The sequence below is a fragment of the Acomys russatus genome, chromosome 7, assembly GCF_903995435.1.
Source record: "Acomys russatus chromosome 7, mAcoRus1.1, whole genome shotgun sequence".
In the NCBI taxonomy this organism is placed as follows: domain Eukaryota; kingdom Metazoa; phylum Chordata; class Mammalia; order Rodentia; family Muridae; genus Acomys; species Acomys russatus.
In genome coordinates this window covers 41640384-41664243 of record NC_067143.1, presented here as the reverse complement: position 1 = coordinate 41664243, position 23860 = coordinate 41640384, and the positions used below count along the sequence as shown (strand labels likewise).

At 40.8% G+C, this 23860-nt stretch overlaps 1 protein-coding gene across 1 annotated transcript in view; it reads left to right on the top strand.

Annotated features, from left to right (window-relative positions):
• Positions 1–15454, top strand: part of Tmem135 (transmembrane protein 135) — a 163699-nt gene extending 148245 nt beyond the window's left edge. The window contains exons 9-15 of the mRNA XM_051148883.1: positions 793–862; positions 3273–3440; positions 6176–6239; positions 7110–7186; positions 10614–10712; positions 11487–11554; positions 14850–15454. Of these exons, the coding sequence (XP_051004840.1) occupies positions 793–862; positions 3273–3440; positions 6176–6239; positions 7110–7186; positions 10614–10712; positions 11487–11554; positions 14850–14982 (679 nt within the window). The 3' untranslated portion in view covers positions 14983–15454. The remainder of the gene's footprint in view (positions 1–792; positions 863–3272; positions 3441–6175; positions 6240–7109; positions 7187–10613; positions 10713–11486; positions 11555–14849) is intronic.
• The last annotated feature ends 8406 nt before the right edge of the window (positions 15455–23860 follow it).

The following is a 23860-nucleotide window of genomic DNA, read 5'->3' as shown; positions in this document are numbered from 1 at the left end:
TGTCCTCACCACAGAAACAGTTAACTAGCCTGGGAGAAGTCACAGTGACTGCTGACTTTGGAACGTGAACCCATGTGAGCTCTTGAGCTGCATGTTCATCGACTTACATTTTTATGCCGAGGGTGAATGAGGGGTCATAGAGTCAATGTCGCACATGAACAGTAGTCCTGGCAGGGATGTTTATATGAAACATCAGACTAAGTGGTTTACAGTTAAGTCACAAATAAGCTCCGAGTTCCCACATGATTCCTATTTCCATATTTATTTTAATAACTGAATTTTCAATTCTGACACTTTATCGGGTTTCTTTTCCAGATGTTTCCTCTCAAATATAATTAAGTATAAATTCCTATAACATGAGCACATTCTCATTATGGTTTTGTTCAAGGACAGACTTCACAGGTGATTTATAGCCATCATCCTCTGCAACAAGAGATGAAAAGGCCCTAAAGCTTGCTATTGCATATACACAGTGTAGATATATTTTTCATATTCAGTTGCAAATAACTGCCAGTATCGTCTTTCTATTCCTCATTCGGTCATTTTAACTGTGATCACATGATTTGTACAAGGTGTTGTGACAAAATCGAAACAGCCGTGTCTTAGCTTCCCTTCTGTAGGCCATTAGAAAAAGCTGTAACCCTTTAGGGGAGGACGTGAGAAAATTTTAAATAGGTTTGCAACACACTCATGCACAATGTACATACATGCATGCAAGGCATACCCAGCAGTGCATACACACGCACACATACTTTAATTATCATTAGTATTGTCTTTCTTGTTTGATTTCAGATGCAAGCATGGACCAAGGCATAGATGCTGCAAGCATTATGAAGACAACTGCATCTCCTACTGCATTAAAGTGAGTCTATAAAGATGTCTGCCTGCTTTCTATCAACAATGGTGGCTTTATACCCAAGTAACTTTCTGTAGTAATTTCTAAGTAAGTAGAAAAGTCCATATTAATTCTGGTGCTGTTTAACTTGCATTTGAATCAAAATACTTCTCTGATATTATCTTGCGATTACAGCATGCCTATAGATCAGCTTTAAGGGAGTTAATTGTGTCCATTCGCACAAAGTCCCTAATCTCTAGGGTACTTGGTAATTTTGTAAAGCTACACTTCCTGCCTCTTGGCTTCGCTGTCATCGCCAGCCCTGGAAAGAGTGTCTGGGGCAGGTGGCACCATCTGCTCCAAGTCCCTCAGTTTTGAATAGTGCTCACAATTCCAGTTCTTTTAAGTCACTTATTTCTTACAAGATTTTTTTTCATCACTTAGTAAGAGTCAAGTCATACAAATGTCAGGTGGCAGTACTCGGTATTGTTATGTAGAACTTAGGTACTGTCCCCCATCAGTGCTTATAAGTGGAATGCCAAGGCTTTGTGTTGATAGTGACATTTGCCCAAATCCACACTCATCTCAGAATCCTCTGAGCCACGTCTAGGGTTAACACAGTAGAATACATTTTTCTTATACAGTGTCCAGATTTGATTTCCTCCCTCATTTTCAAAGTGACAACAACAAGTAAACCAGAGTCTACTGGCTTGTAAAGAGGGGGATTCTTCCTAACAATGTAGTAAGCGTACTCAAGGGGAGAATTCAGTTAGGGTGTGGGTAGGTGATGTTGAACATTTTCTGGAAAAAAAAATGACTGAGAATTGCCAAACAGTCAAATCCTAGTGATTCTTTGAAATGCATTCCAGTGCTAAGGACTTAGCAGTTTACGAAATATGTAAAGCTCTTTGGAGATGTGTGGGAGAAGAATTTACACTATGAAAATACTTGGAAGTCTCTCTGCTTGTGTTTGGGTTGTCTTTCCATGTAGCCCTGCCTGCCCTGGTACTCACTCTGTACACTGTGAGCTCACGGAGCTCTGCTTCCTGAGTGTTGGGATCCGGACTATGATGCTGGCATTTTTGACAAGGTGTGCCTTGTTATGGTGGAGCCTTGATGACAACATTAGGCTACAGCCCTGAATAGATACTCATATTGATTACATTCTCCTCAGCTCCCTGTGCTCTCAACTGTCTTCACAGGAGCTTGTTCTTGCCCACCTTCTTACCAGCTCTGTGTTTTCTGTCCAAACTGTGTGACGTGTATTCATGATAGATGTGAAATGTCACATCTTCAGTAGCTTTTCTCTACTGTCCAGTCCATACAAGCTACTCTAGTGGCTGATTATTTTCTTCATAACAGATTGTCATTTGTAATTACATTATATTACGTTACTCACTTGTTTTCTCTTTCCGTATAAGATTATAAAAGCTACACAAAGACAAGGACTTGGTCTAGGCTGCCATGTCCCCCACAGCTGTGGAATCCTGGTACATAATAGGCAGCCAGTAAATATTTTCTGAATACATAAAGGTATAAATGAATGGCTTCAGAATGTATTTGTTTATTTTATCTTTTGAAAATTAGGTAAAAAACATTATCCTGTTTGTTATCTCTGAGTCACTAGCATAATGCTATGGAGATAAAAGGACAGTTTCAATATTGAACAAATACTTGGCAGTTCCAGTGAGGCAAACTCATGGTAATTCACAAATGATTGACCTATTTCATTTCCATGTTTTCACTGGGTTTTGGGAATATTGATCAATACTTTCTCATAGCAATGCAGTTTTTTCTTTTACTAGAGAAGAAAATTGTAACTGAAAAACATAAGCCTAACTGTTTTGGAACTTAGCAGGGAGGCCACGGTCCCATCTGTTTCCCCATTGTCATGGGGATATGACAAGGAGGATGGAAGGCAGTGTTCAGTGTTTTCAAGCTCAGTTTGGGTCACTGTAAATCACTCGTTCCTGGTAAGAGTAAAGACCTAGATAGAGTTCCTATCTCCTAGGAGATTCCTTTAACTTGGTTATCTAAAAAATATAATACCAGAACTCCAAACAAATGATGAAATTATCTTCCATCAAAAAAATCCAGCCAGGAGCAGTGGCCTATAATCCCAGTACTTGGGGAGGAAGAGATAGATGGATTTCTGTGAGTTCAAGGCCAGTCTGGTCTACAAAGTGAGTCTAAGACAGCCAAGGCTAAACAGAGAAACCTTGTCTTCAAAAACCAAAACCAACCCAACCCAACTCACCAAACAAACAAATAAGGAAATAAAACATCTGTGCTTATACTGATGACCAGACCAGTTTTTATTAAAATTTCCCAAGGACGTTGGTTTTGTTCAGAGCTTTTTAAAGAATTTCCATGCTGTGTTTCTAGAACCCACTGTGGTTATTGTCTAAAGAGGGTCAAGAGATGGAATTGTTTCTAGGGTTTCATCAGAATGTTCAGCGTGGGCTACTTGATCCAGTGCTGCCTCCGGATCCCCTCTGCATTCAGGCATCTGTTTACAGAACCATCCCGGCTCCTCTCTCTCTTCTACAACAAAGAAAACTTCCAACTGGGGGCTTTTCTTGGATCTTTTGTTAGTATATACAAGGTAAGCCTATCAAAAGAAGAAAAAAAATGAGAAATACATAAAGGGGGCCAAGGATGGGTGGAAAAATTGCCCAGCAGTTAAGAGCATGCACGGGCTCCTCTTCCAGAGGACCCAGGTTGGCTTTCCAGCATGCACAAGATGGTTCACAGCCATCTGTAACTCCATTTCCAGGAGATCTGATGCCTCTTCTGGCCTTCACAGATACCAGGCGCACATATAGTATATGTACATACATACATACATAATATATGCATACACACATACATACATACATGTAGGCAAAAGAAATATACATAAAATAAAAGTAATAAATAAATCTTTAAAAAAGAGAAATGAGAGGCGTGGCTATTATTAGAACAAGATGTCTTAATTCAGCTATTTTAGTGGCGGTGCTTTCTGGAGTAATAACTATCTTGGCATCACCAAGAAGCTTGTTTAGAATGTTACTTAATGTGCTTGAATTTATACTCATGTTGGATTTATATTTTTTTCTTTAGTTTTCTATACATAGACAGTCTAAGAATTTGTGCATTTCCTAAGTAAAATCTAATAATATTCTCAGTGTAACTTTCTTAAACACATTTATAGCTTGGCCTCTCATGTTAGAATACTTCTGACCTTTCTGGCTGATGGCGGGATTTGGCTAAAGCTATAATGGACTTCTCTTGTGATACACAGCAGGGTGTTAGTTACCCTTTTGTCCACTCACGGTTTTCTGTCATGCCGTCTAAAGCAGTGAGTCTTTGTTACTTCATTCTTCCACCCCTTTTGGTCTAGTGTCTCTGTATATAACAAACTCATGCCAGCTCAAGTGTAGAGATCATCCTTTACACGGAACTTTGCAACACTGACTAGTGACCTACTGTTAATTGGACACCACTAATGTGTTACTCCTAACACTATATGTTTTACTATTTACATTTTAGTGTATGTACTTAAATTTGTGTTCTAAGTGATAAATTGCTGATTTACATTGATTTATGAACATGTGTCTAATTTTTTAATTTCACCTTTCTGTTTTCATTTTAAAGGCTGGGTTTCCTTCAAACTATATGTAGTTGGTTCCCTCATCAATTTAGATAAAATCATACTCTGTAGGTTACTCTGGCCTTGAACTCTCACCAATCCCTTTGCACCAGTCTCCCAAATCCTGGGGTTCTACATGTGAGCCACCGAACCTCCATTTTAAGTCTAACTTGATAGTCTCTGTGATTTACTTGGGGTGTTTAGACTATTTACATTTACATCCCCCAACATTTCAGCTATGTATACTATGGTCTAGCTAAAGTTTCTAAAATCTTTAGTTGTGTTGTGTTCCAGCTTTTCCTTGTTGCCCCCTCCTTATTTTGGACTGAGTATTTTTAATGGCTTTATATTATTGTTCCTGCTGACTTATCACTAATACTTATTGTTGTAACCTAGTGTTCTCCTTAGTATTTAGAATATATAGAAAATATAGTTTGGAATATACTTAGCGTATAAGACTACTTCTCTTCCAACCCACACCCTGTGCAGCAGACTCAGGCCTGTATTTTACTAGAAAAGTTAAAGTTGGGGGTCATCTTATACACCAGAACATCTTATATGCCAGGCCACTTTTTATCAGCTCAACATTAAATAGTACTATCACTTTGTGTATAATGTGAAAATATAATGCTGTCCCTTGAATCCCTTTCTAGCCCTTGTCCTAATAATCTTTAAACTATTGAAACTCTACAGTACATTGTTTATACTTTGCTTTCAGTCAACTTTTTCTTTAAAAAGCCAGAGATTAATAAATATTTTAGGCTTTGGGCCGTGTGATTTCTATCGCAGCCACTCAGCTCTGTTTTGTAATGAGGAAGCAGTCACAGAGCGAGCACGCCTGTGTTCCAGTGACACTTAATTACCACATCATAGTTAGAATTTCATAAAATTTATAGGTCATAAAATATTATTAATTCTTTTGGTTTATTTTGATCAATTTAAAACTTTAAAAAAAAAAAAACTTTAAAAGCTGTAATGATACTTGTCTCTAGTTGCAGCTACTCTGGAGACTGAAACAGAAAGATTGACATAACCTAGAAGTTCTAGAAAACCCTGGCAACATAGCCAGGCCTGCTGTCAGAACAGAATCCAAACAAAGAAATAAACAAAGCCAGGGTTAACTCCTGAGCCATAGCAAGCCACCCAGCATGCCATTTTTAGCTAAAGGACCATAATTTGTTGGATCTTACTTTGAATGAATAAAGATAAGGGAAGCATATCATCTAATTTTACTCCTTTGCTCCTTTTTTTTTTTTTTTTTTTTTTGCACTCTTCATTTCTTTTTATAGACTTGAACTTTTGTCTAGTGTCACCTTCTTTCTGGCTGAGGAATGACCTTTCTTATAGTCTGTGTCTGACTCTTCTTTCATTGCCACTGCTGAGAACCAGTGTCTGTGGGTCCAGCATCTTGGCTTGACAGATGTGTAATTTATCTAGCTCCTTTGCTCTGTTAAAAATGGAAATGGCTCTGTCCTCTGCGTCCTGCATTTAGAATTACATCCATGGACAGACTTTTGAAAAGCAGTGCAGCAGTGTGGCATGTGATCTTTGTATCCAGGGCTTCACGTGCACGTCCCAGTTGTGGGTCCAGCCTGTCCCACACAGATCCAGTTGTTGAGAGAACCGCTCAGTGCGGTTTTTGTTTGCATGCAGATTTTTTTCCTCCTGAGATGTGTACCCAAGATCATTGTGCCATCTCCTTACTACAGGGTACAAGTTGTTTCCTCCGCTGGATCAGGAACCTGGATGATGAGCTGCACGCTATTGTGGCCGGTAGGTTAGAAATGAAAAGATTGTCCCTTGTTGTAGCATTGGTAGTGGGATGAAAGCATGCAAAGCCATGATGAACTCCTTGTGGAGGCACCCAGCAGTGTGTGAAGGGAAATGGGTCGCTGCACACTTGCTGGCTGGTATTCTGAGGTAGCAGGGTAATAACTCACCTTGCTGTCATTGCCGGAAACCATGGAGGATGTGTTATACAAGCACACAAAGTCTTAAAAACAGGTTCATTCACTATTAAAACGAACTGCTGTCAGTTCTTTAAAGACCCATTTTTACCATGGAAAATGACATTTAAATTATTAAACAGCACTTGATTATTTTATAAAAGTAAAAATGGAAGATTGTTTTCTAGGGTATAATGTGTGTACTCCCTAAGTTAACCGAGTCTCTAGGATTCCAGCCCCGTAGTTTTCCACTTGTACAATGAAGGGGGGGGGGGTGCTGTGGACAGTAGTATAGTGACCACACTGAAAATAGTTTGAGCTGTTATGAAAATAGATGGTTGAGTATTCCTCTTGAAGAAAGATGATACCAATAGCATTTAAATTTATTTTTAAAGTAATGTTTAGCGAGACCACTATTGTTCTTTAAGTTAGGGCTTCTTGTTATATATAACTCTCACTATTTGTTCTCTACCCCGAAGATCACTGTTTTTAATATAAACACGTGGATTAATAATGCTTCACTCCGCTTTAGTGTCACGGGGCTTGTTACTGTCTTGGTGCTTTGTCCAACTAAAGGGCAATACCAAAAGCATCCCCACCCAGCCCCCACCCCACTTCCACTTAAGTGAATTAACATTTCTGGTGACAAGCACAAAGAAATAATTTGCAATCTGATCAGTTTTTCCTGTCGTTTCAGGGTTTTTGGCAGGTGTATCAATGATGTTTTATAAAAGCACAACAATTTCCATGTACCTAGCTTCCAAACTGGTAGAGGTAAGCAAGCACGGTCTTAGGCACAGCTTTTGTGGGTGCTGTGCAACTGAAGAAGCTGCAAGAGTAAGTTTCAATCAAAGCCAGCTCCGGGTCCAGCCAATAGATAGTCAGTCTAGTCAGTCCCCCTGTTTATGTTCATTTTCCTTTGTGTGTCTCATATTTTCAAACACAGCACACGTGACAAAAGCATAGTGTAATCAGTCCTCAGAGCCCGCCATGCACATCAGTGCTCTTCAACATCTAGACAGTGTCTTTTCATCTGTACTCTGCCACCCCAGATATCATAGTGTGTCTTTTCACCTATACAAACTCAGGATTAATACTTCTTAAAAGAAAATCAATACTACTGTCCAAGCATGGCCACATACTATTTTATGCATTTAGAAGCTTATGGCAGATTAGTTTTCATCTTCCCTGAGTGCCTTATATGTTTGAGTCCTCTAATAGGGCCATGAAAAGGCTGTTTTAATTTATGTAGCTACCCCTTCAGTCCTCCTCCGCTGCCTTTCTTCGATGTTCAACTCCTGTCTTTTCTATAAACTATTAACTAGATTCAAAAGCTTAAATGTAAGCTTTATTTGTCCTGGAGGGGCTAGGAAAGCAGAACTATTTCCTATTGCCATGTATGTGAATATCCTGTTGTATCATGTTCAAAGCCACGGAAGTGTCTACTTGTCTTTTTGTTGGGTTCTAGTGTTGATAGAGCCCACTTGAGGCTCCTCAATAGCCTTCCGTTCATACTTGGAGCAGCTCAAATGATCATCAGACAGATCCACTAGTTCATTGAGTTACAGGATGGTGTGGGGGCATAAGCATGTATCCCAGCACCAGGAGGAGGCAGGAGGTCAGAAATTCAAGACCAAATGCGTCCTTGGGCATAGGATGAAACTAGTATTGAGATGCCAGCCAGGCATATACATATATGCTCTCTATTTAGTGGTTAAGTCTATGTGGGCCCCTATGTACTCAGGTTAGTTGGTTCTCTGTGTTGTTGTTGTTGTTGTGTTCCTGATCTCCCTGGCTACTCAATCCTTCGTCCCCTTCTCCCATAGAATTCCCCAAGCTATGTCTAATGTTTGGCTGTGGGTCTCTGCATCTGTTTGCATCAGTTGCTAGGTGAAGCCTCTCTGGTGACAGTTATGCCAGGGGCCTGTCTGGAAGTATAGCAGAAAATCATTAACAGTGTCCATGGTGAGCTATCTCTCTCATGGACTCAAGCTGGGCCAGCCATTGGTTGGCCATTCCCTCAATTTCTGCTCCATATTTACCTCTGCATGTCTTGTCTACAGAAATTTAGGTCGAAGGTTTTGTGAATGGGTTGTTGTTCTAGTCACTCCATTGGAAGTCTGTCCTGGTTACAGGAGATGGCTGGTTCAGACTCCATATCCCACAGTGCTAGGAGTCTTAACTAGGGTTACCCACATAGATTCCTAGGAGTTTCCATTTTCCTGGGTTTCTAATTCATCCCAGAGATGCCCCTCTTACCAATTCCAGTTCTCCTTGTACTCTCTCCCTCCGTCCTCCTGCTTTATCCCTCCTGCTCCCCTCCCCACCCACCCGGTTACCTTCCTCAATCCATCCCCAATATATGTTTTATTTTCCCTTCTCAGTTAGATTCAAGTGTCCTCCCACCACTTGAACCTTCCTTGTTACTCAGGCTCTTTGTATCTGTGGATTGTTGCATGGTTATCCTGTACTCTCTGGATACTATCCACTTATAAGTGAGTAAATACCATGTGTGTCTTTCTGGGTCTAGGTTACTTCACTCGGGATAATATCTTCTGGTTCCATCCATTTGCCTGCAAATTGCATGGTGTCCTTGTTTTTAATAGCTGAATATTCCACAGTTTCTTCATCCATTTTCAGTTAAGGAACATCTGGGTTGTTTCTAGTTTCTGGCTAGTATAAATAAATCTGCTATGAACATAGCTGAGGAAGTGTCCTTGTTGTATGGTGGAGCATCTCTTGGGTATATTCCCAGGAGTGGTATAGATGGGTCTTGAGGTTGTTGGGTTGTTGTCCCAGTCGCTCCATTGGAAGTCTGTCCTGGTTACAGGAGATGGCTGGTTCAGACTCCCTATCCCACAGTGCTAGGAGTCTTTTTTTTTTTTAATTTTTCCAGATTTATTTTGTGTCTTTCTTTTCATATACTATATTTACATTTATTATTATTATTATTATTATTATTATTATTAATTTATTCCTGTTACATCTCAATGTTTATCCCATCCCTTGTATCCTCCCATTCTTCCCTCCTTCCCATCTTCCCATTATTCCCCTCCCCTTTTCCAGAGACTAGGCAGTGTCCAAACAACGTGTGTGGGGTGGAGATTCAAGAGTTGGCACTCTCTAAATGAGAGAAGCATGGGAGAATAGCAAAGTAGAAGGATCCAGAGGGTCCTAGAAACCTACAAGTAGAACATTATGATAGGCAGATTTGGGCCCACGGGTCCCGCTCAAACTAAGGTACCAGCCAAGGACAATACAGGTGGTAAACTTTAAACCCCTACCCAGATCTAGCCAGTGCTAGGAGTCTTAACTTGGGTTACCCGCATAGATTCCTAGGAATTTCCATTTTCCTGGGTTTCTAATTCATCCCAGAGATGCCCCTCTTACCCAATTTTTTGAGAAATGGCCAGCTTGATTTCTGAAGGAGTTGTACAAGTTTGCACACCTACCAGTAACAGAGGAGTGTTCCCCGCGCTCCACATCCTCACCAGCATGTACTGTTGCTTGAGTTTTTGATCTTGGCCATTCTGACTGGTATAAGATGGAATCTAGTAGTCATTTTAATTTGCCTTTTTCTGATGACTAAGGATGTTGAACATTTCTTTAAGTGCTTTGCAACCATTAGAGATTAATCTGTTAAGAATTTTAAAAGTCCTCCTTGGTCATTTTTCCTTTGTTCCCTGGGACAGCCAAGTAATTCATAATACATAATTTACACATATGTATATATTCACGTGTAGTTATGCCTCTCTTTCCAGAGTGCAGGGGTTGTATTTGCTAGGCTTATATATTTTGTTCATTTATAAATTCCTTGCTCCTAACACTGTGCCTGTCATATAGTGCACATCACTAATTCCTTAGCAAGTGAAGGAATAAACAAGTCTGATGAAAGGAAGGGAGCATGTGAGCATCTGAGAATAAGTGCCATTCATACAGCAGAAATAAAGTACTGTTTGGTTTCACACACAAAAGCATTTCAGCTCAAAGCTGGAGTTTGGAGTGAAGCAGTGAAGGACAGGAAAGCCTACTGTATACACTGCTGTGGGCGATGTGAATGATCTAGCTCTTAGAGGAAATGGAAGGATTCAGAAAGATGGAAAGTGGACTTGTGGAACTCACCACTCAGTTCTGTTTTAATGCTGCTTTAGTAAGATCTTAACTCTTAAGATCTAAACTCTTGCCTGTGCTTGATTTACAGACAATGTATTTCAAGGGCATCGAAGCTGGAAAGGTTCCCTATTTTCCTCAAGCAGATACTATCATCTATTCCATCTCTACAGCAATCTGTTTCCATGCAGTAAGTACAGCTCTTGAGATGACAGCAGGAGTCTCTGTTTCCGCTTTACATGAAGTCAATGGGAAACCAGAAGCCCAGGCACACCCTTGTTTGCCACCCTCCCTTCTTGCTGGCTTGTTTTCTCAGCACAAGAGCTTGCATGTCTCAATGCACTGCACATGTTAATGGCCCAGGCCCTGGTTGAAGAACAGACCAATATTTATGTCTAAGTAGAATACAAGGAGAGGTCAATGCATAGCCCTATATTGCAGGCAGAACACCCTGGTGTCATTATTCTTTCTGGAGAAAGCGCTACCTTAAGTGTAAATGGTGCCATCCTAGCCACTACTCGACATCTTTCAGGAAAGAGAAAGATAAGCGAGTTTGATCTCTCTCCGTTTTGTGTCTCCATTCTTGCTGTCACTGTGTTAAAGGCCATTGCAGAGTTTGGGGCATGCGGGAGTCTTTTACTCGCTTTTCCCCACAGTGATGGTGTCAGGTTGAAGCTCAGTAAAGTCAAAGTACCAGCTATCTAATGGGCACTCATGCTTCCAGGTAAAGCTGGCTGTTCACTGATTATCATCCCAGAAGCAACACGTCTGCTCAAAGGCACATTAACAAAGACTTGAGAGTGACTCATGAGTAAAAGCATGTTGTCGTTATCATTGTCAATTATCATTGTCCCCGAAACTTTTAAATGCAACAAGCAACAAAGATAGAGAAAAGAACTGCTGTATTGTCTGAGACTATAGTGTTCGTATTTACTAAACTAAATCTCAAATTAAATAATCGTAGGCTGTTATGGAAGTTCAGAACTTGCGACCATCTTACTGGAAGTTCCTTTTAAGGCTCACCAAGGGCAGGTAAGTAACCAAGATGTTTTCAGTACTTATTACAAATGAATAACTTCAATAAGGAATTTACAAATGGAGCTCCTGTCCCCTGTGGTTCCTTCTATCCCCCAACTCTTCCATAAGACTCCCAGCCCTCTGACCAAAGTTTGTCTGTGAGACTCAGCTTCTGCTTCAATCCCCTGCTGGGTGGAGTCATTCAGAGCATGTCCTGTTCTCTCTCTTCAACTGCTTCCAGTATCCATTCTATTTGCCCTTCTGAATGAGAATTAAGTATGGTCCCTAGGGTCCATCTTGTTACTTAGCTTCTTTATGTCTGGATTCTAATATCGTTATCCTGTATTATATGGCTACTATCCACTTATAAGTGAGTATATACCATGTGTGTCCTTCTGGGTCTGAGTTACTTCCCTCAGGATGATCTTTTCCAGCTCCATCCATTTGTGTGCATATTTCATGATGCCCTTGTGTTTGATAGCTGGATAGTATTCCTTTGTGTTGATGTACCACATTTTATTCGGACCAACAGAGCCAAAAAGTCTGGGCCTGGGGCAGGGGGCAGTGGAGACTGATGCACCCACCAAACAAGGACCACGCATCGAAAGAACCTAGGCCCCCTACTCAGATGTAGCCTATAGGCAGCTCAGCCACCATAGGGGTCCTCTAGTAAGGAGAGCAGGGGCTGACCCTGACATGGACGCTGCTGCCTGCTCTTTGACCACTTCCCTCTGGCAGGGTGCCTTACCAAGGCACAGAAGAAGAGGATGCAGGCAGTCCTGATGAGATTTGGTAGACTGAGGTCAATTGATAGGAGAGAAGGGCTTCCCCTCTCTGATGACTAGGGGAGGGCCATAGGAGGAAAGAGGGAGGGAAGGTGGGACCAGGAGGAGATGAGGGAGGGGGCTGCAATTGGGATGTAAAATGAATAAATTAAAAACATAAATTTACATTTAAAAAAAAGAGAAAAAACTACAGATGTTCTTGTCCTCTGAGGTACTATTCTTTCAGTGGTAAATAGGTTATTTATATGTAAATCAAATATGACCAGCTTAATAAGAAATACGGCAGATGTCCTCTGAGTGGAAATTAAATATTTGGCTAATTTTCCTTATAGTAGTTAGGGTAGTTTAAATATTCTAGATTAATAGGCTCATTGCTAACTACTAGTTTGTCGTTAAATACATAATCAGTATTTAATCTTATCAATCTTTTTTTTTAATTTAAAATATTAAACAAGTTCAAACTTGGAATGTAGCTCAGTGGTAGAATTACACAGTATGTGCAAAGCCTCTCCAGCACGCACGCACGTGCGCGCGTGCGCGCACACACACACACACACAAGATTCATTTAAATGAGTCATCTCTCCAGCATCAACTGTCTTTAATTTGGGAAAATTCCAATTTTCTGTTGCCTCATACTGTGTAAAATTTTCTTTCCTCTGCCTTTCCTTTTTCTCTTTCCCTTCTAGCCTCCTCCCCTTTAATCTTAATTAAGTTCTTTTGGACAAAGTTTCACCTAATAGAGAGAAATAGGCTGACAAACCTGGCCTTCAACTCTGGAACCTTTTACTAAGGGAAGTGTATTAGGTTTCTTTTGTTCTCACAATCTTAGATTTCTTTTGTCCTTTAATGAAATCATCATCATCATCATCATCATCATCATCATCATCATCTATATGCTGTAGTCTGTTCTGGGTTGCTGTGAGTGGTTTACCTGACACTGGATACTGCATATAGAAAAAGGCTCATTTGATTTCTGATTCTTGTAGCTTGAAGGTACAAGCAGCACATCCCTGGTGTTGTGCAAAGACCAACGGGCTGTATCAGAGAAACAGAATGGGAAAGGGGCAAGCATACATGCTGTCTATACCTCCGTATTCAGTCCCTAATCAAGCATTGATTCTTTCGTGAGCAGCAAGTCCTCTGTGACCTACCCTACATGATGCCTCATTTCCTAGAGCTCCCACTGCCTCAGCGGAGCCATGTCTCCTGGTGTCAGCCTTTGAGGAACAAACTACGTCGTGCCGTAGCACATACACCGTTAGTTGTTCAGGGTTGCAGTAGTGCCCCAAACGTAGTGGGCACCCTAACTCACCTTTGCCTCATTACTATTCGCTCACACAGCAAGTGCTTCTGCAGTGCCTGCCCCATCCCAGATGAGGTTTAAGGGACACATGGTAGATATGTGCATATTTAACTCTCGAAATGGGTAGGTGCTATTCTCATGTGGGACTATGAAGAAACTGAGAATCGCACAGATGTTAGCCAGCTGGCCACGTCACACAGTAAACCAGCAGTGTGGTGTCAGAATTCTTGCTCTTAGCTTGGACAGAATGTAGCTTCCATTTTTTTGTAGTTTCTTTTTTTTTTTTTGACATTTATGTATATTCAAGAGTTTTCCAGTTGATTAATTTGGAAGGAACCTTACTTTGGTAAAGAAATAAAAGTTGTATTTATTGGATTTTGGTATATAAATTCTGGACAGTAATTCAGAATTAATTTCATTCTGTTATTTTCTTTAGAAATGAATGACTGAGTAAGAAGGGAGACCTAAAAGCTCTGTCTTGTGCAACAGCTAGAACTCTGGCCTTTGCTTCATCTCTGGAGTTGGATGATGGTTACCATAAGCATGTATTGACTTACTGCATCGTATTTAGTGTCTTTGTGTCCATGTGTGTGCAGTGGAGGTTATAAAACAACTCGTAGGAGTCAGTGAGTTCGCTTTTGCCACCGTGTGGGTTTTAGGGTTGGAAGTCATGACGGACTTGGCAGCAAGTGCCTTTACCTACCGAGTCATCTAGAGCACCCACGAGGGTATATGTTGACTCTGTGTTATTAGAAACTGTAGAACCTGTCTGCTGTTTGCTTTTAATCTTTAAATGTTTGCACATTTGGATTGTTTTCTTTCCATTGTGAGGCATTAGGGACTCAGTCATCAGAGCAGTGACACTTAAGCACTCTTGCCTGATTGATAGATGTTAAATGGCTCATTATTTATTCAGCATCCTATGATTTTATTCAGCAGCAAAGCACTGATTAGTCAAATTTTGTATTTGAAACCCCCTAATGTAAAGAGTCTAGATGTGCCTGACATAATAATTAAGGACTATGATTTTGACCCTGGGAATTATCTTTATAAATAAAATCCAGGACAGTGACTGTTAAATATTGAGGTGCCCGTGCAATGTTCGAAACTGCCTTGCCCACCTGTCCTTTCATTTTCTGAGAACTAAATGATATCAAAGGAAGTGATTAGTTTACTTCATGAATGTCTTTACTGGTGCCTGCTCTGTCTTCACTTTCACAGGTTTGCGCTCATGAACCGGAAAGTCCTGGATGTGTTTGGCACTGGTGCGTCTAGAGAATTTCACAATTTCATCCCCAGACTAGACCCACGGTACACAGTGGTCACCCCGGAGCTGCCCATAGACTTTTCCTGAAGATGACTGTAACTTATTGACTGAGCACCATTTTCTCCTGAAGAGTCAATTATGTTCAACACAGAAGGGGCCCAAGCTGAACCTCAGTGTTACTTCAACGAGAGATGCTTTTTCTTTCTTTCCGTATCAATCAGAAATACAGAAGCTTTTTAGAAAGGCGTTGCTTAATAATTAAGCTTCCTCTGTAGCCAGAATCTCATTCTGGATCATGTAGTGTTGACATTATGATATATTGTTGATTAAATTATGTCCACAAAGAATATTGAATAATCTATGTAGAAATATAATAATAAGAGTATACTTAAAATTACTTTAAAAGATGTCTTTTGTTCATTCCAATAGAATTCTTGGTCAAAGCTAAGAATATTTCTACACGTTAGGATTTACAAAGGATCACGGGTACATGGATTCGGGCTGTGATTTTTAAGCTATTGAATGGATTTCTTTAGCTATGGTGTGTTGGAAATGTGCAGAAACACTGATGGGCATTGCTGCTTTAGGATGGAGCAATGTGGAGAAAGTGGCCATTCTTATTTCAGGGATACAAATATGGATTTCATACCATTTGGGCCAATGGCATGGTGGTATCCATGTCCTTTTGTTCAGCTGACAGTCCTGTATCTCTTCGTGACCAGATAAGCTGTTTGGCACCCTAGTGACCTTATGTGATAGTAGCAGGCCAGGGACAAATGGAAACCAACATGTGCTGCAGTGGAGAATATGTCTCAGTGTTCACAGGAGTGTCACACTTGAATATTGTCAAGCAGACACTTAAAAGCCAGTCTTTACACCTCCTAAAGCATATTGCATTTATTTTCATGTACCTAACTCTTTATAGCTCAGTTTGAATGCCATTTGTGGTTTAGGAGGGTTAAGATCTTATGGAACAAAGGAGCTTTGGGCCAGGTTGAGAGTTGGTACCCTCTCTAATGTCTCACCTAAATGGGACGTTTTACAATGAAAAATGTGAAAACGCAATGGTTGCTGGGAGTTGTCTCTCACTAATCAGTTTCCTGTCCCCCTGCTTCCTGTTCATTAGACAGTTCACTCTGGAGCTAAGGGACAGCAAACAGTTGGTGCTGATTATGGAAGCAGTCCTGGACCGCTGACGGAAATGTGATCACTTGGTTTCTCTGGGGAAAGTTGTACTGTTCTAAGTTAACAAAAGGCTAAAGTGGCTGTGATGTCTACAGTTAATGTAACATATAGGAATTATCTTTAAATATATAATTTTATTGCTAAAAAGGTTTCAGGCCATTGTAAGTTATGCAGTAGAACTTGTGTTGTGACAGGAATTGTAACCCAGACATTAAAAATACTTAATCCCCCATATTCAATTGCATCAAGCCTTGTATAATTCTATTTCTATGTAATCCTATCCTTGGTTGTTATGGTAAATTGAGTCCCTACAGAGAGACAGACTCTAGGGCCACCATGTAACAGAACCACTTTAGTTTGGTCAGAATTTTGCATTGTGATTTGCTTTTTAGAGTGGACTTACCTATTTGGTAATAATACTGTTGAAAGGTCATTTTGGCGTTAGACTTCAACACTGATTCATTAATGCAGTTTTAGGTTTCTAGTCACTGGAATTGAACTGATGGTTAGTACTGTGTTTACTTTTGAAAATGAAGTATTAAAGCACTGAGAACACCTGGCTACCCGTACCTCATTTTCTCCTCTCAGATTTTATGTCTGTTGCATTTGTCCTGTCAGGTTAAAAATCTATTTTAAGCCATAAGTTGTTATTTTCTTTGACATTAAAAGACTGTGATAATGATCAATCCTATTGAAATGTGCTAAAAATGTTTAGTAAAATCTTTATGGTTGAAAAGGTGCATTCCTACAAGAGCTATATTTTTAACAATTTACACTTATGTTTTTATTTCATGTAAAATGTAATAAGAAACAACCACCATGAAGCAGCCTGCACCAGTGAATGTGCAGCTTGAAAGGATAGCTCCTGGCCTGCAGAGGCAGATTGAGAAGTACAGTTTGAACTCACGAGGACAGTGTACTTGTTCAAGCAAACATGAAGAAAATTTGGTGTTTCTAAGGCCAATCAAAATGAGTGTCTTTCTACCTCTCACTAAACAGGTATTGACTGACAATTCCCTGTCATCATAAATAAAGGCAAATAGATTTCTCCATTCTAAAACATGTTTTTATTTTCATTTTTATTTTTAATTTGTTTAAATTCTGAAGAAACTGTGTCCTTGGCCAGCTTCTACTAGAATGGATTATCATAAATGATAATCCGTTGGTCTTCCCAGCATCTTGGCGCAGAGTGAAAAGCCATGCATTTGGAGCAGCCATATAATGAACATTTCAGATTGCGCATTGAGCAAGTATCTTGGGCCTCTTTGGTTCTTACCTCTTTTTCAGATATAGTCCATTCTGATACTCATTTCTGAACCACCCCTGACCCCATTACCTTTTCTCCTAAATTCTGTATTTCATTCAGTACTTTGAAAGGTCATCTCTAAACATAATTCTTATTCAATAGCTATCTTCTTTCCTTTGTTTTTATTTCTTGCTAGTTTATTGTTACTTAACCTACAGTGTCATCTTTTTTTTTTCCTTCCTTTACCCTCAGAAGCTATAACCCATCTTTGACTAGGATGTGCCCATCTTATGTATTAGAACTCACACTGGATATTTTCATGTGACATGTTGTGCTTGCTCTTAAATATAATCATTGACATCATTGTAGAGTATGTCTAGACTAGTGGATTTTATTGATGATGTGTCAAAAGCCAGTTTTTGCCTGTGATTTATCATATCCCTGAGTGCATGTGACATGCACTATGAGAATGCATGAGTCATGATGTTAGTACTCTTAAATCCCATGGAGACTTGCCCACTGGTCTGTAGCATAGTCTCCCTTGGGTCTTAGTAGTTCAGTGGCCCTTGTTGGACCTGAGGAGAATTGTCCCTGGGATCCAGAAACCCAGCTGTTCTTGCTGCCTTTGGAACAGTAAAGCCACTAGCTCCAGCATTCAGTGAATTCTTCCTATGGTGGCTTCTTGTTTTTGTCCTTTTTCTGCATGCTGATGTTAGTCTTTGCTTCTTGGGATCAAGGATTGCAGTGAGACCTTTGATGTTCAACTAATCCAGGTAGGAATAGACTGATTCTTAGGTAGGATGATATGGGAGGCAGCTGCACAAATAAAACAAGAGATGTTTCTCTGTCCACAAGGCCTTCACATCCAGAGCTGTCTCTTTGTCAACCTCCTAACATTGCTAGACTCTGGATTGTGCTGTAGCCACACAAAAGGGGAAAGAACTAATGTCTTACTTCCTTTTGCTTTCTTGTTCTTTTCCCATAAGCCTGCTGCTGTGTGCTTTAAGTGAGATAATGTACTAGACTTTATCTTTTGTTCCTAAAGACCTAAAATCCCGTTAGACACAGACACACACCAGCAGAAGCACCAGGCCAAGTGCAAGAAGTAACAGAAGCTTCTGCTCTGGTAGACTTTGAGAGCAGGTGTGTCCAAGTCTTGCTGTGCAGTCTATGGGCACTCAGTATGTCTTTACCTGTGCTTCATAGAGTCCCTGTTCACTGTGGCTTGAAGAGTCTCTCCAGAGTACACCTACAAACCCATATTGTCTGAAGTTATCCTGCAATAATGAGGCTGTCATTCATGGGAACCACTTAATTCCTGAGGCCTGTTTCCTTAGTGTCTGCAGAACCCTTCTCAGTCGTTCACCAACATTTAAGTGAATTTCCAGATTGTTCGGTAATTACCATAACTACAGGCTTAGTACAAAGCATGGCCATAGGGTGGCAGAGCATGAGCACACACATCGAGGCTTAATCCTTTTTTCCTGTTCTCTTCCCTTCCCAAGAATGCGTGCTGCTCCTTATCCTTCACATCTGTTTCTCCAGATTGGGTTCTTGAAGGAAAAACAAGAGCCATTTTTTGCCTATTAATTTCAGATCGAACATGAATCAAGCATTAGTCCGTGTGTGTGTGTGTGTGTGTGTGTGTGTGTGTGTGTGTGTGTGTGTGTGTATGTGTGTGTGTGTGTCTTACTGGGGAGTTTAGGTCCCTAGGAACAAAAGATAGAACTCAGTCTGTTATCTCACTTGGTCTTGTTGGGGCCTGAAATTGTATTGTTGGGTTTGTAGGCAAATAGGGTGGGCATGGTGGGTGTCTGTGATCCCAGCACTCCAGAGGTGGAGGCAGGGGAGTCAAGAGTTAAAGGGTAGCCTGGACTACAAAGTGAGACCCTGTTTTACTTAAAGAAAATGAAGAGGAGGAGAAGGACAAAGGAGAGCAGATATTTTCTCTTCCTCTCACCCAGTAGAGGTAAGTTGAATGCAGTCGAAGATGAATGTTTCATCGTGTTCCTGTGACGTCAGTGGCAGATGATATCCACCACCAGACTAGGCCTGGTGACTAGACAGTCTGTTATGGGGGAAGCGGCATTTCTTTTTTTTTTTTTAATTTTTTATTAATTTATTCTTGTTACATCTCAATGGTTATCCCACCCCTTGTATCCTCCCATTCTTCCCTCCCTCCTATTTTCCCCTTATTCCCCTCCCCTATGACTGTTCCTGAGGGGGATTTCCTCCCCTTGTATATGCTCATAGGGTATCAAGTCTCTTCTTGGTAACCTGCTGTCCTTCCTCTGAGTGCCACCAGGTCTCCCCCTCCAGGGGACATGGTCAAATACGAGGCACCTTATAGAAGCATAAAAGTAAGAACCATCTCTGTGAGCAGTAGTTACAAATGTGCCTGACTGGAGGCCAATGATCAAACTGGGTTGACTGTCAAGGTTCGTTGCTGCTTCATTATCGTGTGTGTGTGTGTGTGTGTGTGTGTGTGTGTGTGTTTGTGTGTGTGTGTGTGTGGTGTATGATGAATGATTATCCCCAAAATGCTTACGGAAAGTTATTTTCTCATTAAGGTAAAAGTAAGTAACTGTATTTAGGGTGTTTTATATGAGTAGTTTTAGCTATCCTTCATCTCAAATTTAATTTGTGATATGGATAAAAATCTGTGATGCTTCAGGCAGAAATAAGTTGGGTAAAACTCTGAGTGGGCAGACTTTTAAAGACAGTCGTTGTGGCCCACTGACAAAAAGACTTTCAGGGCCTGAACAACGCCATGGAAATGAACCTAGGAAATGGGAGGTGTAACTATATCACTAGCCATCTCTCAGCCCCAAATTGCTCTGATGAATAGGGTTGCAGTCACAGTCAGTCCTGACCTCCTGACGCTTTACTCCTCCCTTCCTAATGGAACACTGGTTCACAGTCAGCACTGTTCTCAACCTCTGGGAGAAGGTGGATTCCACAGAACTCTGTTCTCAACCACTCTCTCGTCTTGTCCATTACTTGTCTACTTAACTTTTCCTCAGGGTGACCATGCAGCCCAGTTTAGGCTAATAAGATGTAATTAACCATCTGGGATACTTTAGAGGAAATCTTTTTTCAAAGGAAATCCCATTTTAACAATGTTTTCTCCTGTTCCATATGAGTGGCGATTAATGGCTCTAGATGGTGGTGGAAATCTCCTCAGCACTCAGTGAGAAGTGTCAAGACGAAAAAACACCAGATTGAACATGTCAGGGAAGAAAAAATGGAAACAGTCCACTTCCTGGGTGATGTGACAACGTATTTCTGAGCATTTTAAGGGAACTAGGTTGATCATCTCTGGTTCTATTTGTCAAGAATTCCATTACTTTTGATTTAAAATGTTTCTTATGTATGTGACCCCCATGTATATCATCCTGGCTCCTTGTCTCATCATTCTCTTCCTTCCAGTGACTTGGAGATTTCCTCCCATCCTCTTCCTAGCATAGGATGCGAATCATGATTTAGTAATGCCGCTTTAAACATACCAGCCCAAGAAGACATGGAGAAATAATTCTGCAAAAGCTTACAGAGTAAAACATAAATTGAGAATGTTAGGCAACCCAGGAATTCTGGTTTTTTTTCAGTCACTTTGTTGTTATATTCTGACAGCCAGAGGATGTTTCAGTTCAGCTGAAGTGAATCGCTCCATTCTGCTGCATCCCTAAGCATAGCTTCTATGTTGTCTTTTGACATTAGCTCTTTCATTTGTAGGAGTTACAGATTTGCTCACTTATGTGTGAGGGATTGTGAATATATGCCCATGCACATCTTGGTACATGTATGGGGGCCAGAAGAGAACATCAGATGTCCTCTAGTCTCCATCCAGTCCTTTGAGGTTGGGCCTCTCCCTGAACCTGGGCCTCAATATTCAATAAGCCTCAGTGATCCTCTTGTCTCCACTTACTTCTGAGCTTAGATTAAAGATAGATCCAAAACACCTGGCATCTTCTGTTGGTCCAGGGACCCAGACTTTGATCCCTATGGTTGTATAGCAAACGTTCAAATCCTTGGTATATCTTTCCTAAGGGACTGTTTTTCCATTCATGTGGTTCTTTTCATTGCAGTAGTTTTCCATGAAAAAATTTCTAAACAGATCTGACTGGAATAACGTCTATATATCCAGCCATAATGGAAAAATAACGAGACTCCAGTTGGAGAAGCACCACCTGACGAGATCTGTTCTTACATCCCACAGGCTACTTCCTGTGCCCAGCTGGCATCTGGATTGGTTCTTGGAAAACAAGACAGTATCATTGAGTTAGTTTTTAGGTTCTGCACAAGTGTTTTGTTGAAGGTCCACACCACTACATACAAAACCTATATGTTTGGTAATTGGTCTACCTATCATAGAGTGGATTTCTGCTTTTCATGCATGCTAATACCCATCATTTGCAGCTTAAATTCCCACTGAAGGGGCATCTCCACATGGCTAACTGTGGTTTCTTATTTTAAGAAGCCCTTGGCGACCTTTGACTTCAGTCTTCCTGCAGCAGTTTGTTTGTACCTTCCACAAAGCACAATCCATTTGTTTATTATACGCTGTACTTGCACCCTTGCTCATCAAGTTGTCCTCTGTTTCATTGCCTATGTAAGTCCCTGTGTGGGAGTGGGTTAGGATGGGAGGGAGTGTTCTCAGCAGCCTATTGGATGCCTGGAAACTGTGGAGTCTGCAGACCAAAATTCTACCCCTAGTTATCCCTATAAAAGTCTGGAGAATATTATCCTTAGAAATGATTTTGTTGTAAGCACTCCAGAAATTGGCTTCTACTACTATCCCAGCAATAGTTGGGCCAATTTGGCTTTGGGCTTGAACAAATGATTTGTCATCCATTTCTGTTGTTTGTTTTTTCCTGATAGAGTTGGAGTTCTGGGCTGTTCCCTACTTAAAAACAGCCAAATCCAAATCAGAAGTAAACAGGGCAGGACCCAAGGCTCTCCCACAAAATTTTATGAAATAATATTCACAGGAAGCTTTCCCAGAATTCCTATTTTTGTTTGGATTCTTAGTATCATCTTATTATTTAGTTTTTCTTATATAACAGAATCGTAGAGGATAAAGCTTCCAATCACTTGACCAGATAGGCTGGGCTCTAACAAGTAGTTTATTCCAATAATCTTTTTAAGGGGAAAGAAAGGAAACCAATGGAAGAGTCAGTTCTCTTGCCTAGTTACAGGGGACAGCCTCCTCAGTCTCCATATCCCCCATTGCTAGGAGTCTTAGCCGGGTTCATCCTTGTAGATTCCTGGGAGTTTCCTGTATGAGGTTCCTAGTGTCCCTGAGGTATCTCCCAATTCCAATTCTTTCTCCCAGTACTCTTTCTCTCTCCCCCTACCTCACCTGATCCCTCCAGTTCCTCTCTTTATCCCTCCCTCCTAACCACCATCTACCCTTGGTATCTATTCTATTTACCCTTCCCAGGAAAATTCATGTATTCCCCTTGAGCCCTCCTTGTTACCTAGTTTTTCTGGGTCTGTGGATTTGTAGCATGGTAATCTTTTACAGCTAATATCCACTTATAAGTGAGCACATTCTTTTTGTTTTTCTGGGTCTCACTGAGGATGTTTTTTTTTTTTTTTTCCTAGTTCCATCCATTTGCCTGTAAATTGCATGATATTTTTTTTAACAGCTGAGAATTACTTCGTTGAGTAAATGTACCACATTTTCTTTATTCTTTCTTTGGCTGAGGGACATCTAGGCTGTTTCCAGTTTCTAGCTCTTAGGACTAAAGCAGCTATGAAGATAGTTGAGCAAGTGTCCTTGTGGTAGGATGGAACACCCTTTGGAGTGATATAGCTGGATCTTGATATAGATCAATTCCCAGTTTTCTGAGAAACTGCCATATTGCTTCCCAAAGTAGCTGCACAAGTTTGCACTCCCACCAGCAATGCTCCACGTTTTCACCAGTATGAGCAATCACTTGTGTTTTTTATCTTAAGCATTCTGACAGGTGTAAGATAAAATCTCAGAGTCACCCCAGTGGAGGGATTGGGGTGCCAGCTCAGCCACAAAACCTTCAGCCTACAATTCTTTTTTTGTGCCTACAAAGAAATTGATGGAGTGGCCAACTAAAAACTGGTCCAGCTTTAGACCCATGCCACAAAAGGGAGCTTATACATGGTACTGCCAGGATGGCCAGGAACCAGAGGCTGTATAGCCCAGAGACCTAGGATAGAACCAAACAGGACTGAACAACAACAAAAAGTCAGTGAAATGATTCCTGATGATACTCTGCTATACTCATAGAATGGTGCCTAGCCCAATTGTCATCACAGAGGCTTCATCCAGCAACTGGTGGACACAAATGCAGAGACTGTGGCCAAATATTAGGTGGAGCTCCAGGAATCCTATGGAAGAGGGGGAAGGAGGAGCCAGAGGGGTCAAGGACACCACAAGAAAACTTATAGAATCAATTAACCTGGGCTCATAGGGAGCCTGCATGGGACGGACGTAGGCCCACTGCATATGTGTTATAGTTGTGTAGCTTGGTCTTTTGAAGGACTCCAAACAGTGGG